Source organism: Balaenoptera musculus, chromosome 8, assembly GCF_009873245.2.
Source record: "Balaenoptera musculus isolate JJ_BM4_2016_0621 chromosome 8, mBalMus1.pri.v3, whole genome shotgun sequence".
In the NCBI taxonomy this organism is placed as follows: Eukaryota; Metazoa; Chordata; class Mammalia; order Artiodactyla; family Balaenopteridae; genus Balaenoptera; species Balaenoptera musculus.
In genome coordinates this window covers 32197754-32213503 of record NC_045792.1, presented here as the reverse complement: position 1 = coordinate 32213503, position 15750 = coordinate 32197754, and the positions used below count along the sequence as shown (strand labels likewise).

General features: G+C 39.9%; 1 protein-coding gene across 1 annotated transcript in view; it reads left to right on the top strand.

Moving 5' to 3' along the window:
* Positions 1 to 257: 257 nt before the first annotated feature.
* Positions 258 to 15750, top strand: part of ARHGAP42 (Rho GTPase activating protein 42) — a 292266-nt gene continuing 276773 nt past the window's right edge. The window contains exon 1 of the mRNA XM_036860862.1: positions 258 to 931. Coding sequence (XP_036716757.1) covers positions 778 to 931 — 154 coding nt within the window. The 5' untranslated portion in view covers positions 258 to 777. The remainder of the gene's footprint in view (positions 932 to 15750) is intronic.

Below are 15750 nucleotides of genomic sequence, written 5' to 3'. Positions count from 1 at the left end.
GTGGATGGTGAGGCAGGGGTAGGGAGGCATGTTGGGAGTTGGAGATCATTTTGTGGGGTGGCGGACCCCGAAGTGTCACCGCGGGCTAGGGGGAACGGCCGCCCAGGAGGGGCAGAGTTAACCCCCGGGCGCAGGCAGGAGCGCTGTCGCACGGCAACTGCGCGGAGCCCGGGAGCTAAGTGCGGGCGGGCGGGCGGAGGCAAGAGGGTAAACGGGAGGAGGGGCGGGGCGGCGCGGGCTGGGAGCGCCGCGGCGGGAGGAGGGTCTCCGAGCTCGGCAGGGTCTGCGAGCGCTCTGAGCCTGCGTCCAGCGAGGGGGAGGGTTTCCCCGGCCCGGCCGGAGGGGCGGCTGGGCGCTTCTGACTCCCAGCGCAAACAACTGTCAAGGGAGCAGGAGAGCGGAGCTGCCGGAAGTGTCTGCGCGCCGCGAGAGAACTTTCCTGCTCCGGCCGCGGCCCTGAGCCTCCGCGGCCTCCGCGCTCCCGGCGACGATGCGTCCGGGTGACAACGACCTGAGCGGACCCGCGCCTCGGCCCGCCTCCAGTGTGTGCGCTCGCCTCGCCTCCGGGGAAGAAGCCTGAGCCCGGAGGCGTCCGCGCGCCGCGGAGCCCCGCGCAGGCGGCGCGGCGCGCGGGACCCGTTTCCCCTGCGCGTACCCTTGCGTGCCGGCTAGTTCCCTGCGATCGCGCGTCCCCGGAGCCGGCCGCGGTCGCCGGCTGTCCCCGCCCTGACCGCCGGCCCGGACGTGTCCTCGGCGGCCGCTGGCAGTGCCTGTGCCATGGGGCTGCCGACTCTGGAGTTCAGCGACTCCTACTTGGACAGCCCGGATTTCAGGGAGCGCCTGCAGTGTCACGAGATTGAGCTGGAGCGAACCAACAAGTTCATAAAAGAGCTCATTAAGGACGGCTCTCTGCTCATCGGGGCTCTGAGGAGTAAGTTCCCCCGGCGGGGAATGGGTGGAGAGGGCGCGGCGATCTGGAGAGTCCCCCCACCGGGGTGTGGGTCTGAGGGGTGGGTTGGAGGAAGAGAAGCTTCTTTTGTTTGAATGGGTTTGGGGACAAAAGCTGAAGAGCTCCCCTGCTGGTGACCAACAAAGTTTGTTCGTAGGTGTTCTTGACTTATTTACTCCCAAGTCTACAGAGAAGGGAAAGGTTTCTCTCTACTAGACCCCGGAGTGTATCCTGAGGAACGTTGTTCAAAGTCATCTTTTTGTATAACGCTCCTGGAAAAATGTTGGGGACTATTGGTCTTTTTTGTAACTTCACTGTGCCTAGTTTGAACACTTAAAAAAAAAAGTCCTTAAGGAGGGATTCGAGAGTTTATCTTAAGGATAAAAATGAAGCTAGTTTTAGTGATATTCAAAGAAAATGATTAATTTCTTCTGTACCTCAGTGGCTTTTCATTGGGCACAATCAGTCATTGAATTGGCCTTTTAAAAACATATATAGATTTGTAGCTTTGCGATTTAGTAAGGTGAAGACAGAGCGGCACCAGTGGATCTTATCTCTTTACAAGATTTTTGTGCGTCTTAATTTTTGGTTTGCATTGTAACTGATGTTGGTCCAGTCACTGGGGATGAGCGTTCAGTGGCTAAAGACCAATCAGAACTTATGATGATCTACAGAAAGTAAAGACTGCCTTTAGGAGATTCTCCCACCTCCTTTCCCACACACCTCCTGTTCAGATTTTCTGTACTTCCTGCGTCCCCTGGATCTTCATTTTCAATTACTAGGACCTACGAGAGTCTTAGTAAAAGAAACTCTAGAGTTTCTCTTACAGATAATTGACTGACTAAATGATAAGGCTTAATTTGTTTTGTTACCTTCCCCAGGACCTATTTGCACTTTAATAGAGGTTTCTGAAAGCCTCTGAAACGAACCCCTGGAAATTCTGACCTCCCATAGGTGAGCCAGATATTTTTGTTAAGGTGGAGAGAGGCCTTAGGGTGATCCATCCAGCAATTCCCAGGACATAGGTAGGGGAAGCATCATTGATATGTCAAGTGCAAGGTCAGTAACAACATGATGGAGATGTGCATGTGCCTGAAACTAAGACAACGTTAGCATCTGATCTCTATTTGGAAGTATGTATTCGTACTAAGGTTGAATCTTAGCAAAATGTCTTGAAATTAGTGTGCTCCCAAATGCTTTTTATTTTACCATCCCAAATGTGAAAACATCTACTTATCACTTGTGTTACTTAACCAGGGTAAAGGAAATAATGTTCTATGTCTACATTCACTTAATTTCTGAATTTGAGGCTACTGATAATGATAGTATTTGCTGATCTGTGAAAACTCTACTAGTTTGTCTGCAGTTCTGTCCATCTTATGTATACACAAATGTGAACTCTCCTTCCTTCTGATTTGCAAATCCCACTTGAGGTCTCTGGACTAGCCTCTGCATCTTAGGGAGCATGATGCCTTTTCAAAAAGAGTTTCCCCATCTCAGTGTTGAATGCCAGGCTGACTCTTGCTGGAGCTACCATATGGTCTACAAATGACATTTTCCTCTCGCTCTGCTGGAGATCAGTTCTGTTGCTTCAAAAGTTGAAAACACATAGCTGTGATAAAACCTCTGAAATGTGCACCGTTTTACTAGTAACATTACGAACTTTACTGTGATTAAATCTAACCTTGCAAAAATCAGGTGATTCCCATCTTTATAGGTTTGTTCTTCCATTCATAAGTGAAGAAGTCTGGAGAGTGTAAGTTCCTTGAACATACAGACCCTGCCTCATGAACTTGAACTTGTACGCTTAGATATACAACCTGTCTTTCTAGGATTCTTAGGTTTGTGATGAGAGTACATTACGTTAACTAACACTTGATGATTACTTCTCTTGTAGTAGAAAGAAAACGTTTTATTCCTTGTTAAACGAATTCCCAACATTAGCTTCCAAATGGGAAAGATCTGGAGCTGAGAAACCCTTGAAGTCACGTGATGGTGCTGCTTTCTTCCCACCAAGTGACCTTCTGTCCCTTGGGGAGGATGCTCTGAGGCTAGGCTGCCTCTGGAGCTGCTCCTGTAGGAGGATCGGAGTGTGTCTAAAGGACTTGAAGCCAGCTTAATTCTATCCCAGAGATCCACCAAGGAGCCCTCCTTCCCCCAGTCCTGCCCCTTCTGACTGTTTTTCCTTTCTGCCCTAGGAAGCCTTCACTTTCCCTGACCTTAAACTATGCCTTTCCTTTCTCCGTACATGCTGTTTCAATACGTGTATCCATTATCCATTTCAGATTTATTTGTAGTGCTTTGCTGTCATTTTCATTCATAGTTAATGGTTTCTTAATAAGACTTTCCTGAGCTGGCAATCATCAGTGCATTTCTAAGCATCTTATATTATTTCCAACCTAGTTAATAACTTTTCTGGTGAAAGTCTTGGCATGCTCTCTTGGGTAATACATGCTTTACTGTTCCAGTAGGAGTCACATATGCCCCCTAATCTTTTGTTCAGGATGTGCATTTCTTTAGTAGAGTATTTTGAAGGATCCTTATAAATGAGGACCTTGACTTTGAATTTAAAATTTTAAAATTTTAAATAATTTTAAATAACAATAACTTTGAATTTTAAATAATATATGTAAGATACTTACCATATTTTTAAGATGACTTATTGCATTTCACATTCATATCCACTCTGAGAAAATGGATGACAGTTAACTAAGTGAGTTAACACAGTGACTTAACGTAGACCTGAGTTTAAGTTCTGGTTCTGTCAAATGCTCTGTGATAATTAGCAAATAACTTGATCTCTGGGTCCTACCTTTCCTGTAAAATGAGGGAGCATCTATAAAAATCTTACCACTAGGATTATTTGTTCATTTTGTTACATGCCGTATAGACATTTGGTGAGTGGTATTTGAGAATATATGATACAGGTGAACTGGGTTCTAGTTCATGCTGTATGACTCACAGTCTCCACCCTTTTTATCAAATGTTACTCTATGAACTTTGTTCCTTTAACAGGTGCCAGTCTTAAAATTTGGGTTGTGAAATTATAGGCTAGTTTTGCTTATTAATTTTCTCCTTTTATAGATTATATCCAAAGAAACGTTTCAAAATGGCTTTCTCATATAATTCCCCCCTTTACTTTCTCTTTTTATACTTTTGAATTCCAAGAACCATCGTTGAGTAGAGCTTTGTCTTTACAAGAATAGACAGACCCTCCCTCCCAAGAAAAGAAGAGAAAAAGAGGGGGGAAAAGAAGGCAGAAATGGAATTTTACTCATTGAATCGAATTGATTGAATTGATTGGGTGGAGAGAGCCTAAGCATGTCGACATTCTCTCCTCCCACCTGCCCAGCAGCATCTTGGCCATCCCTCCTTTCCTATCACTGCCCACTTCCTCTCATCTCCTTAAGGTGGAATTGGCCAGGTATTTCCTCTGCCTTTAGGAGAGTGTTTCTCAACCTTGTATGGCTGGACTTCTTTCAAAGAAAAAAAAAGTCAGTGGACTCTAATATAATTTTATTAATTATGATAGTTAAAAATATACCTGCATGAAACTGTAATTCTTATGCTTATTCATGCAATCTTAAAAGCAAATCAGTTTACACATTAACTATAAATAATACTGTGAAACCAATTCAAAACTTTTAAACTACATTTAACCAATGGATGATGTTATTTTGCTGAAATGACATTTTCTCTCATATAAAGACTGCTGATAATATCTTGTGTGTGTTGAGGATTCATTTTCTCATTGTTTTCCTGATTGAAAGTACAGTTCCTCAAAATCAGCTTGTCCTGATGATGGCCTTGTCTCTCTCACAAACTTTTATTTCTTGGTTGTATTGCCTCTGTTCTTAAAGCAGTTGTTCCTGAAACTAGCGATCCATGACACAAATAAGAAGGGCACCTATTTGAGTGGTAGAAGTTGGTCACTCATAAATTGATGTAGAATATGCAGTTAATTAAGACATTAGCAAGAGGAAGCACACAGTTTATTTTATTCAAGTATAGTTGGTTTGCAACGTTATGTTACTTTCTGCTGTACAGCAAAGTGATTCAGTCATACGTATACATTCTTTTTCATATTCTTTTCCATTATGTTTTATCACAAGATATTGAATATAGTTCCCTGTGCTATACAGTAGAACCTTGTTGTTTATTCATTCTCTATATAGTAGTTTGCATCTGCTAATCCCAAACTCCTAATACCCACCCCCACCGGCAACCACAAGTCTGTTCTCTGTGTCTGTGAGTCTGTTTCATAGATAAGTTCATTTGGGAAGCACATAATTTCTTAAAGGTGTCTACCCTCTGTGGCCACAGACCTCAGTTGGAAGTATACTGTCGTGGTGCACTTGTGATCTGGGGATAAAGTAGTTGTTTAGTATGAAAGATAACCCTAAATGCCAAGGCCACATTGAACTATCTTGGAAAGGGTGAGGTACTCCTGCCTTCCATTTGCTGTGTTTCACTTTAAGCCAGTCTCTATTTTGTGTGTGTTCAGGGTCCACTTTGCTACCAGTTTTTGATGGCACAGGGAAGGAGTTAAATAAAAGGGAGGAGCAATGACAAGTTTAAGGAATTTGAAAGACTTTCTGTAGTTATTGCACTATTTCCTTGGTCATCCTTCAGGTTTTAGTGAGAACTACTATTGTTTTAAGCTATTTTTGGTATTTTAATTTGCACCTAGGTTATATTTGGTTTACCAGAACTCACTGTAGATTCTTGCTTACCCTGCAAGAGCTACTTCACTGTTGCTTATTCCACTAATGTTGTTTTGCTTGTTTAGCTGGGCAGCCTAGTCAAAGGTGTAGATGTGTAATTACTTCCACTATTCATTTGGTTCTTATAGTTATTCATTAGAATTTGAGTTAAATGAGCAGAAATAATTGTATCTTTCAAATGAACTGTAATTAATTTAGGAACTGGTAGATTAGAAATGTGGTGCTTTAAGGTTCTGCTTCAGAGACATGTATGAGTAAGAGCAGTTAGACTTGTGTTAATTTAAATGGGAGCCTTGGCGCTCATCAAAGTGGAATTAAATTGGGCTGGCTGAGTACTACTGTCTACCTCTCTCTGATCGTCTACATGAGCTTAATCGGTGCCCTTTAACAGTATCTTTATTTCCATTGGATTTCCTTTTTCCACAGATAGTAATTGAGGGGTTGTCCTGTTAGAAAGGAGTGGGTTGCTGGGAGAACAGAACATGTTTTCTGTCTCTTGGAGGAGAATGGCTTAGCAATAACCACCTTTTACACTGCTTCCTATGACAGTTATGATCAAGATACTCTGAGCATGCAGAAAACTCAGGTAACCACGAAACATTGAAGTCACCGAAAAGCTGCTTTAACAAACATGCTTTCAGTTATTAACATTTCTTAGAGCACAGTGTTAATCATGTTCATGGTGATGCTTAAGAAGCATTTCTCCAGTTATATAAGAAAAAAATAATAAAGCTTACATTCAGTATTGCTGTGGTGCCAAGTGTAATTTTATTCAAGTAATGTATACGTAGAGTGGCAAATCTTTTCTCTGGATTTATAAAGAGAAATATTAAAGTTTTCAGGCTATTAAACCGCATTCAGTAAATATTATGCACCAGTGAAATGTTTATTATGGACAGATGAGAAAGGGTGAAGGAAGGGGGGTTACTTAGTCTTGAATCTCTTTCCTGAATGTTGTTTCTTGCCAGAGCTGTGGTTGCCACCTGTTCTGGCCCCAGCCATCCCCGCTGTCTTGTCTGGATGGTCATTTCTGCTCATTTCAGCATCTTGGCAGGTGCCAGCTTCCCCATGGCTGCACCTGCTGCCCACCCGGTTCAGTTTGCAGCTCTGCCAGTCTTCCTTTTTCCTCCAGCCTGCTGAATCTCTGCCCAGCATCTAATCCTCCTCAGAGTGTATCTCGAGTGGATCTGGCCTTACCAACGAAGGGCTTGCTACCTGCTTCCTGCTGACTTTCATCCTGAAAATGAAAACCAGTTGCCGAGCACCTGGCTCTCTAGTTCAAGGAATCTGTGCTTCATCTTTTGCAGCTGCCATATTCTGAGTTTCATGGCTGGGTTTCGTATAAGTGTAGTGACTTCCATAATATTTGTTAATCTTAATGGCCCTTGGGGCAGGATGATAGCAGGACAGGCGATGGAAGTGTGGTTATTTTAATGGTTTTGTTTTTGGCCAGGTGGACTTAAACTTGGCCTGGATATTTCTGGTACTGTGGAGCCTTCTCTGTAGGATTACAGCTAACCGGAATGTTTGGTTCATCAGAATATGCCATTGTTCGTATCTGCAGTTTTCTGATTTTATAATCAAGAATCCAGTTATAATGCTGAAGAAAGTGTTACAGCAAAACACGCATGTACAATAGTCTGTGTAAGGAAAGTGATTTGTTTTAGAAAAAGTGAACTGTGGAATAGTAAGGTGCCATACAGTAGCTGATAATCCGTCAGTTTTTCCAACCTTTTTCCTTCGTTGCAGAGGAGCGTATGCATAAAAGAAGAAAAACATAAGCCCTACTTTTCTAGGATTTTGAATCTTTCATTTGAGAGTAATTTGTCTAATTGTAATTTTTACATGGAACATGATGGGAAAAGGCTAGGATAAGACTAATAGTTAACTCTTTGTAGATTATTTTATATTAAGTATTACAGATTTTTCACTTCCAATTTTTAGATTTTGTGGTAAAAGTCTCTATGCCTAATAGTATTTTTAAAATGCCAAAACATGACTTTTTTATGTTGTTGGTTTATCTGATTTGGGTGATTATCAGGTATAATGGCGAGCATCTTGTATTTTGTGAAGGATGAGGAACCATCCTGGGATGATTCTCAATGTTGGGCGGTATGAAAATATTGGGAAGAAATGCACATTTGACATAACCTTGCTACATTGATAGTACTTTCCCTGAACCTTGACTTTACTCAGGGAAAAAGTGGGTAGACACAAAATGACCCCTTTCATTTGGAAGTCAGACACATTTCTCAGTAGTGGAATTTCTGTATTTCCTCATGCAAATCTAAAAAGCCATACTGCTTGCTAGTTTATGAAAGACATGCCAAAAGTATTCCCTCATGTGTACACATATACTGGAGTTTATCCAAATGAAAGACCCAGCTTCAGTTCTCTCTTTAGTACACAGGAAGAGTGATGATTTAATTTAGAAAACTGATACATGTTTGTGATACGTGAAATGAGTGTTCTGTATAGTGTATTTATCCCCTTTCAAATGGAAACTGTGTAAATTGATTTTACTTTGCTTTGAGAATTTTCTCTTTTTCATTTATTTAATTTTTTATTCCTTAAAATGTCTGAGTGAAAGATATGGCCCAAAACAAAACAAATACAAAAGGAGTGGTGGGAGAGATTAGCAAGGAGAAGCAGATCAAAATGAGCTGTGAAAGCAATTAAAATATTGTGGTTTTGGAACTTGTTTCAGAGTTTTTTGTGCCGTCTATGAAAAAATTATTATGTGACACTGAGAATCAAAGGAATAAGAGATTCCAGCTGTTTTAAAAGTTGGTTGCAGAAAATATGAGGGACAATTAAAAATTGTCAACATAAGAGATAATAAGTGTGAATTTTTAAGGGGTACACCATTTGGGGAAGATTTGAGAAAGCTGTGTACTCCTGAAAAAATGATGTCAACATAGATGATAGGAAGGGACTTCCTCAGGCTTGTACTGACTGCATAGCAATCCTGGTTTTCCTCACATGACCCTTTTTTAACGTTATTACTTCCTTTGGATCCCAGCTGCATCATGGCCCCTTTTTCTCAGTATGCACTGTTGTTGAATCCCTCTTCCTTATTTCCTCTATCCTTCTCTTAAATGTTGGTAGTGTGCAAGGATTCCTTCTGAGTCCTTTTACTGTTTGCTTTCCTTATGTGATAACATCTGCTGCCAGGGCTCAGCTCTGACTTCCTTTTCCTGAGCTCTGTGTCTGATTTTCACCAGTCCGCTACCTATCACCACCTGGATGTGCTGCAGGCCCCTCAGACTCAGCGTGTCAAGACAAAGTTCTTCCTCCTGCAGCTTGTTCTCTTTGTGTTCTCATTTGTTCAGTTATATCCTCATCCACCTGGTCATCTTAGAGAGAAACAGCTGAGTCTTTCTAATGCTTCCAGTGTCCTTCTACTCCAGTTTTTAAACCCCATTTTTTTCCCCTTTTTTTTGTTTTTTAACATCTTTATTGGAGTATAATTGCTTTACAATGGTGTGTTAGTTTCTGCTTTATAACAAAGTGAATCAGTTATACATATACATATGTTCCCATATCTCTTCCCTCTTGCATCTCCCTCCCTCCCACCCTCCCTATCCCACCCCTCTAGGTGGTCACAAAGCACCGAGCTGATCTCCCTGTGCTATTCGGCTGCTTCCCACTAGCTATCTATTTTACATTTGGTAGTGTATATATGTCCATGCCACTCTCTTACCCTGTCACATCTTACCCTTCCCCCTCCCCATATCCTCAGTCCATTCTCTAGTAGGTCTGTGTCTTTATTCCCGTCTTGCACTAGGTTCTTCATGACCTTTTTTTTTTTTTTTCATTAGATTCCATATATATGTGTTAGCATACTGTATTTGTTTTTCTCTTTCTGACTTACTTCACTCTGTATGACAGACTCTAACTCCATCCACCTCACTACAAATAACTCCATTTTGTTTCTTTTTATGGCTGAGTAATATTCCATTGTATATATGTGCCACATCTTCTTTATCCATTCACCGGATGATGGACACTTAGGTTGCTTCCATGTCCTGGCTATTGTAAATAGTGCTGCAATGAACAATTTGGTACATGACTCTTTTTGAATTATGGTTTTCTCAGGGTATATGCCCAGTAGTGGGATTGCTGGGTCATATGGTAGTTCTATTTTTAGTTTTTTTAAGGAACCTCCATACTGTTCTCCATAGTGGCTGTATCAATTTACATTCCCACCAACAGTGCAGGAGTGTTCCCTTTTCTCCACACCCTCTCCAGCATTTATTGTTTCTAGATTTTTTGATGATGGCCATTCTGACCAGTGTGAGATGATATCTCATTGCAGTTTTGATTTGCATTTCTCTAATGATTAATGATGTTGAGCATTCTTTCATGTGTCTGTTGGCAATCTGTATGTCTTCTTTGGAGAAATGTCTATTTAGGTCTTCTGCCCATTTTTGGATTGGGTTGTTTGTTTTTTTGTTATTGAGCTGCATGAGCTGCTTGTAAATCTTGGAGATTAATCCTTTGTCAGTTGCCTCATTTGCAAATATTTTCTCCCATTCTGAGGGTTGTCTTTTGGTCTTGTTTATGGTTTCCTTTGCTGTGCAAAAGCTTTTAAGTTTCATTAGGTCCCATTTGTTTATTTTTGTTTTTATTTCCATTTCTCTAGGAGGTGGGTCAAAAAGGATCTTGCTGTGATTTATGTCATAGAGTGTTCTGCCTATGTTTTCCTCTAAGAGTTTTATAGTGTCTGGCCTTACATTTAGGTCTTTAATCCATTTTGAGTTTATTTTTGTGTATGGTGTTAGGGAGTGTTCTAATTTCATACTTTTACATGTACCTGTCCAATTTTCCCAGCACCACTTATTGAAGAGGCTGTCTTTTCTCCACTGTATATGCTTTCCTCCTTTATCAAAGATAAGGTGACCACATGTGCGTGGGTTTATCTCTGGGCTTTCTATCCTGTTCCATTGATCTATGTTTCTGTTTTTGTGCCAGTACCAAACTGTCTTGATTACTGTAGCTTTGTAATATAGTCTGAAGTCAGAGAGCCTGATTCCTCCAGCTCCATTTTTCGTTCTCAAGATTGCTTTGGCTATTCGAGGTCTTTTGTGTTTCCATACAAATTGTGAAATTTTTTGTTCTAGTTCTGTGAAAAATGCCAGTGGTAGTTTGATAGGGATTGCATTGAATCTGTAGATTGCTTTGGGTAGTAGAGTCATTTTCACAATGTTGATTCTTCCAATCCAAGAACATGATATATCTCTCCATCTATTTGTATCATCTTTAATTTCTTTCATCAGTGTCTTATAATTTTCTGCATACAGGTCTTTTGTCTCCTTAGGTAGGTTTATTCCTAGATATTTTATTCTTTTTGTTGCAATGGTAAACAGGAGTGTTTTCTTAATTTCACTTTCAGATTTTTCATCATTAGTATATAGGAATGCAAGAGATTTCTGTGCATTAATTTTGTATCCTGCTACTTTACCAAATTCATTGATTAGCTCTAGGAGTTTTCTGGTAGCATCTTTAGGATTCTCTATGTATAGTATCATGTCATCTGCAAACAGTGACAGCTTTACTTCTTCTTTTCCGATTTGGATTCCTTTTATTTCTTTTTCTTCTGTGATTGCGGTGGCTAACACTTCCAAAACTATGTTGAATAATAGTGGTGAGAGTGGACAACCTTGTCTTGTTCCTGATCTTAGTGGAAAGGGTTTCAGTTTTTCACCATTGAGGACAATGTTGACTGTGGGTTTGTCATATATGGCCTTTATTATGTTGAGGAAAGTTTCCTCTATGCCTACTTTCTGCAGGGCTTTTATCATAAATGGGTGTTGAATTTTGTCGAAAGCTTTCTCTGCATCTATTGAGATGATCATATGGTTTTTCTCCTTCAATTTGTTAATATGGTGTATCACGTTGATTGATTTGCATATATTGAAGAATCCTTGCATTCCTGGAATAAACCCCACTTGATCATGAAACCCCATTTTTAAGCTGGTGTTTTTTTCATTCCACCCAGATCCTAACATTTGGTTAGTCCTGCAATTCTGTGCTCACAGTATCTTAAATGTGATGTTCTCTGCCTGCCTTAATACTCCTTCAGTGTGTGTGTCTCTGTGTGTATGTGTATATATGTATGTATGTAGATACGAAATAATTTTTTTTCATAGTTTAAAATGACAGAAATTTATTCTCTCAGTTCTGGAGGCCAAAATCCAAAGTCAAGGTGTCGGCAGGGCCATGCTCCCTCTGAAGGCTCTAAGGGAGGATCTTTTTTGCTTCTACTAGCTTTTGGTGTTGTCAGCAGTTGAAGACAGTCCTTTGCCTTGTAGGTGTTTTACTCCTGTCTATGCCTCTGCAGTCACAGAGAGTACTCACTGTGTGTCTCTGTTTATTAGATTTTACTTAGTCTTTTGAATATAAGCTTCTAGGTGCCAAGGTTATCTGTATTCTAATCTGACTGCATTGTGGATACTCAGTAATAGTGAACATGAACCAGTTTACATTTTACTAAGAACATTATATGGAGGAGGATTTTCATTATTTGTGGAGTGAATGAGCCAGGGAATGGGGACTGCAAGTTTGTTCTTTAATATTTCTCCCATCAGGCGTCAAATGTAACTGCTCTGGCCTGGTTGCGCTGACTTGTAGGACTGGGTAATCCAGGGGACAGCAGATAGCATCAGGAGGTAGAACTTCATTTTAGTCCTGCTGCTGCCACTGACTGGTGGCATGGGTACAAGCCATTTGTCCTAGACCCTATTTTCATAAAAAATGGGAGTCGCATTTGCTGTATATTCATTGTAGGGTTTTCATGTGGGCCAATGGACAAAATGCATAATAACATAATTTAAAAATGTAACATTATTTTCATTTGCTTTAGGCAGGATCTTTGTAATCCAGATAACTTCAGCTTTTTTCAAGGCTTAACTTTAACAGGTTCTTGTCAGTGTTATTATCGTACCCCACAGACAAGATGATTGAGATGGAAATGCTTTAATAGAATGTTAAAGCATGGGTTTGTTTGTCCCCCAAATTAAGTCTCTTTGGTAGGAAGTGATTAGGAGATGTGGCATGGTTTTGATTTAGCTTTTTACTTTTAAACAAATAAATAGTTATCTATTATGATCTGGGAACCAAGGAACAGGAAGCATTGGGCTGCCATTTAGGGATAATCCTGAACCGGCAGTGTAGATTTTGAGACTTTATTGATGTATCTGCTGGTACTTTGATTCTACTGGCTTAGGTCAAGCGGTCTATAAAAGTTGTTAAAAGTGACGGTCGTAACTTGCACTTGTCAGAAGTGAAATAAATACTTGGGTAATTTCACGTAATATAACAGGCCAAAATGCAGATGAGAGATCTTTTTTCCACATTGATTTCTGCATTGAAGGCAGACAGTGGCTTAGAAAAGTGCTTTCTGAGGTGTTTCTTATGCTGCACAGATGTTTTGTAAATGTCATGTTTGTGGTGAGATCATCCTAGTGGTTATTGGTGAGAAAAGAAAATGATAAGACTGGTAGGGTGTTGCTGGAGGATCTGGGAGCAGGGAGTTATGGGAAAAAAAGAACATTGAATTAGGAATTGAAGAGGAAATTCAGTTGGCTCAATGAGAAAATTGAATTGAACCTGTAAGCTGGTTGATCCAGGAAAGGTGGTGTGATTGAATTGTCAGAATCGCCAGGAGGGTATATCTAGATGGTACCCTAAAGACAAAATAGATTATTTAAACAATTTTTTTTCTTAAGTGATCTGTGAGCTTAAAGGAAGCTCTACTCTGGGGCTGGGGCAAGTAGGGAATGATGAACAGGAAGTCTGGACTTCTGGGACAGTTTGGAAAGCAAAGCAAGGGCTGAAAACGGCCAGTCTCAGGGGATAAAGAAAGAAAATAGAGATCCTGAATAAGCCTGAACAAGGGATAGTAGTAGCAAGTGAGTGAGAACTTTCAGATTTGTCAGGTTTAAACTGTTGGATGCATGTTTTTTTTTTCTCCCGTTATTGCCTTGGTGCCTCAGACTGCTCTAATGGAAACTAGAATTCAGTGAGTATTTGTGACTGGCTGAACGTGATGTTTTGTGACACCCGCTGATGAGGGGAGGAGAGAGGAGAAGCAAGATGTCAGGTGCAAGATACTCTTCCCACTTTAAGTCCTTAAGTTACAGCTTAGGCTGACTTGTTTCTTGTTTGAGATTGTGTTTTGCATTTCTGTCAGAACATACGTTAATTTAAAGTAATCCCAATTTATCCAAATAATCTGAACATTAAATCTGGTTTAAAGAAACAGAGGGGTTGGTCTTCGGCTAAGTTTAGTGTTATTCACACAGGTGCAGTGCTAATAATGTTTAATCTTTAATCATTAGAACATTTTAATGTTAAGTAGGTTCATTGTAGATTTAACGTTAACAGCAGTCAACCTGGTGTAGTAGAAAGAGCCTGGGCTTCAGAATCAGAGCAATGCTTTTCAATCCCAGTGCTGTCACTTATTAGCTACATGGCTGTGAGCAAGTCACTTGGCTTCTTTTGTGCTTTTCCTTGTCTATAATATGGAAGTAATATTTGTTTCATATGCATATTTGCAGCATTAAATAAGATAACACATGTAAAGTATTTAGCACAATGTATGATACTTGATATTAGATATTAATTTTCTCATCTACCTCATTTCTAGCTAATGTTGAGACCAAGTTATGAACAACAACTGCCACCATATTTTATTCAAAAAACAATGTGAGGTGGCTTTTCTAAGCAAAATCTTTACCTTGCCAGGACAGATGTACAATATATGTTGAGAGAGCACTGGATTTAATGTTGATGTGAGAGAGCTGTGGATGTGGGCCATGTGTCATTACTTGGTACCATGCACGTAACTTGCAGCAGGAGTAAGCCATTGCTTCCATGGAATGGTGTAGCTAGCTTTTTAAGGACTTTTCCACATCAGAGATTTTGTGATTTTGTAAAAAACATGGTGTTCACCATGCTGATTTGATTATTTGCCTGTTTTTCTCTCTAGAAAGTCAGCTCTGAAAGAGTTAGTACCAGGTCTTTGGGATCTGGAGCTGGACATATGATACATTTTTTGTCAATGCCCATTACATGACTGAACTTATAGGTAGGAAGTTGTGTCAAACTAATGTTTGGAGATGCAGAAATCCACAGGTTGTCACTCCATTTAATATTGAAACCAATTCTAAAACTTTCTATATGAAGATAAATATCTTAGTGAAAAAGCCGGTAGCATAGGATGTAGATTTACCAGAATGAGATTGATTAGAGCAGGCTTATTCAAGGAATTGATATGTCTATTAAAGAATGAATTTTCTCTTCAGCAGTGACAGTAATGTGTTAGGCTCAAATACAAGAGATGTTGCTAGGAAAGTGTAATTGCACAGACAATTTATGTTGTTTCCTATTTGTAACAAAGCATTGCATGTGTTATTTTCCAGATGCCATTTCAAAGTGTTGATTTTAATTTATGGAAATGCCTTCTTTTAAAAATGTCATTCACTTTTTAAATAGCATTATTGAGGTATAGTTCACTGCCATAAAATTCATCCTTTTAAAAAGTGTACAATCCATTGGTTTTTTTTATGTTTACAGAGTTGTTCAACTATCACCATTGTCTAATTTTATTAAAATGTTTTTCCAGCTTTATTGAGGCATAATTGACAAGGTGTACATACTAGTGATTTGATATACGTATACATTGTGAAAGAATTCCAAAGGATTCCTGCCAGCTAGTTAACTTATCCATCATCTTGCATATTTATTTATTTTTTATTTTTTGGTGAGACCATTTAAGTTCAACTCTCTTAGCAAATTTCAGTTGTATAATACAGTGTTACCAACTATAGTCACTATGTTTTATGTTATATTCTCCTACTTTATTCATCTAATAGCTAAAAGTTTGTATCCTTTCTCCAACCTCTCCGTATTTCTCCTACCCTCTAGCCCCTGGCAACCACCAATTTACTTTCCGCTTCTATGAGTTTGATTTTTTTTTTTTTTCTTAACGTATAAGTGATACCATGCAGTATTTGCCTTTCTCTGTTTGGCTTATTCCACTTAACATAATGCTCTCTCCGTTCATCCGTGTTG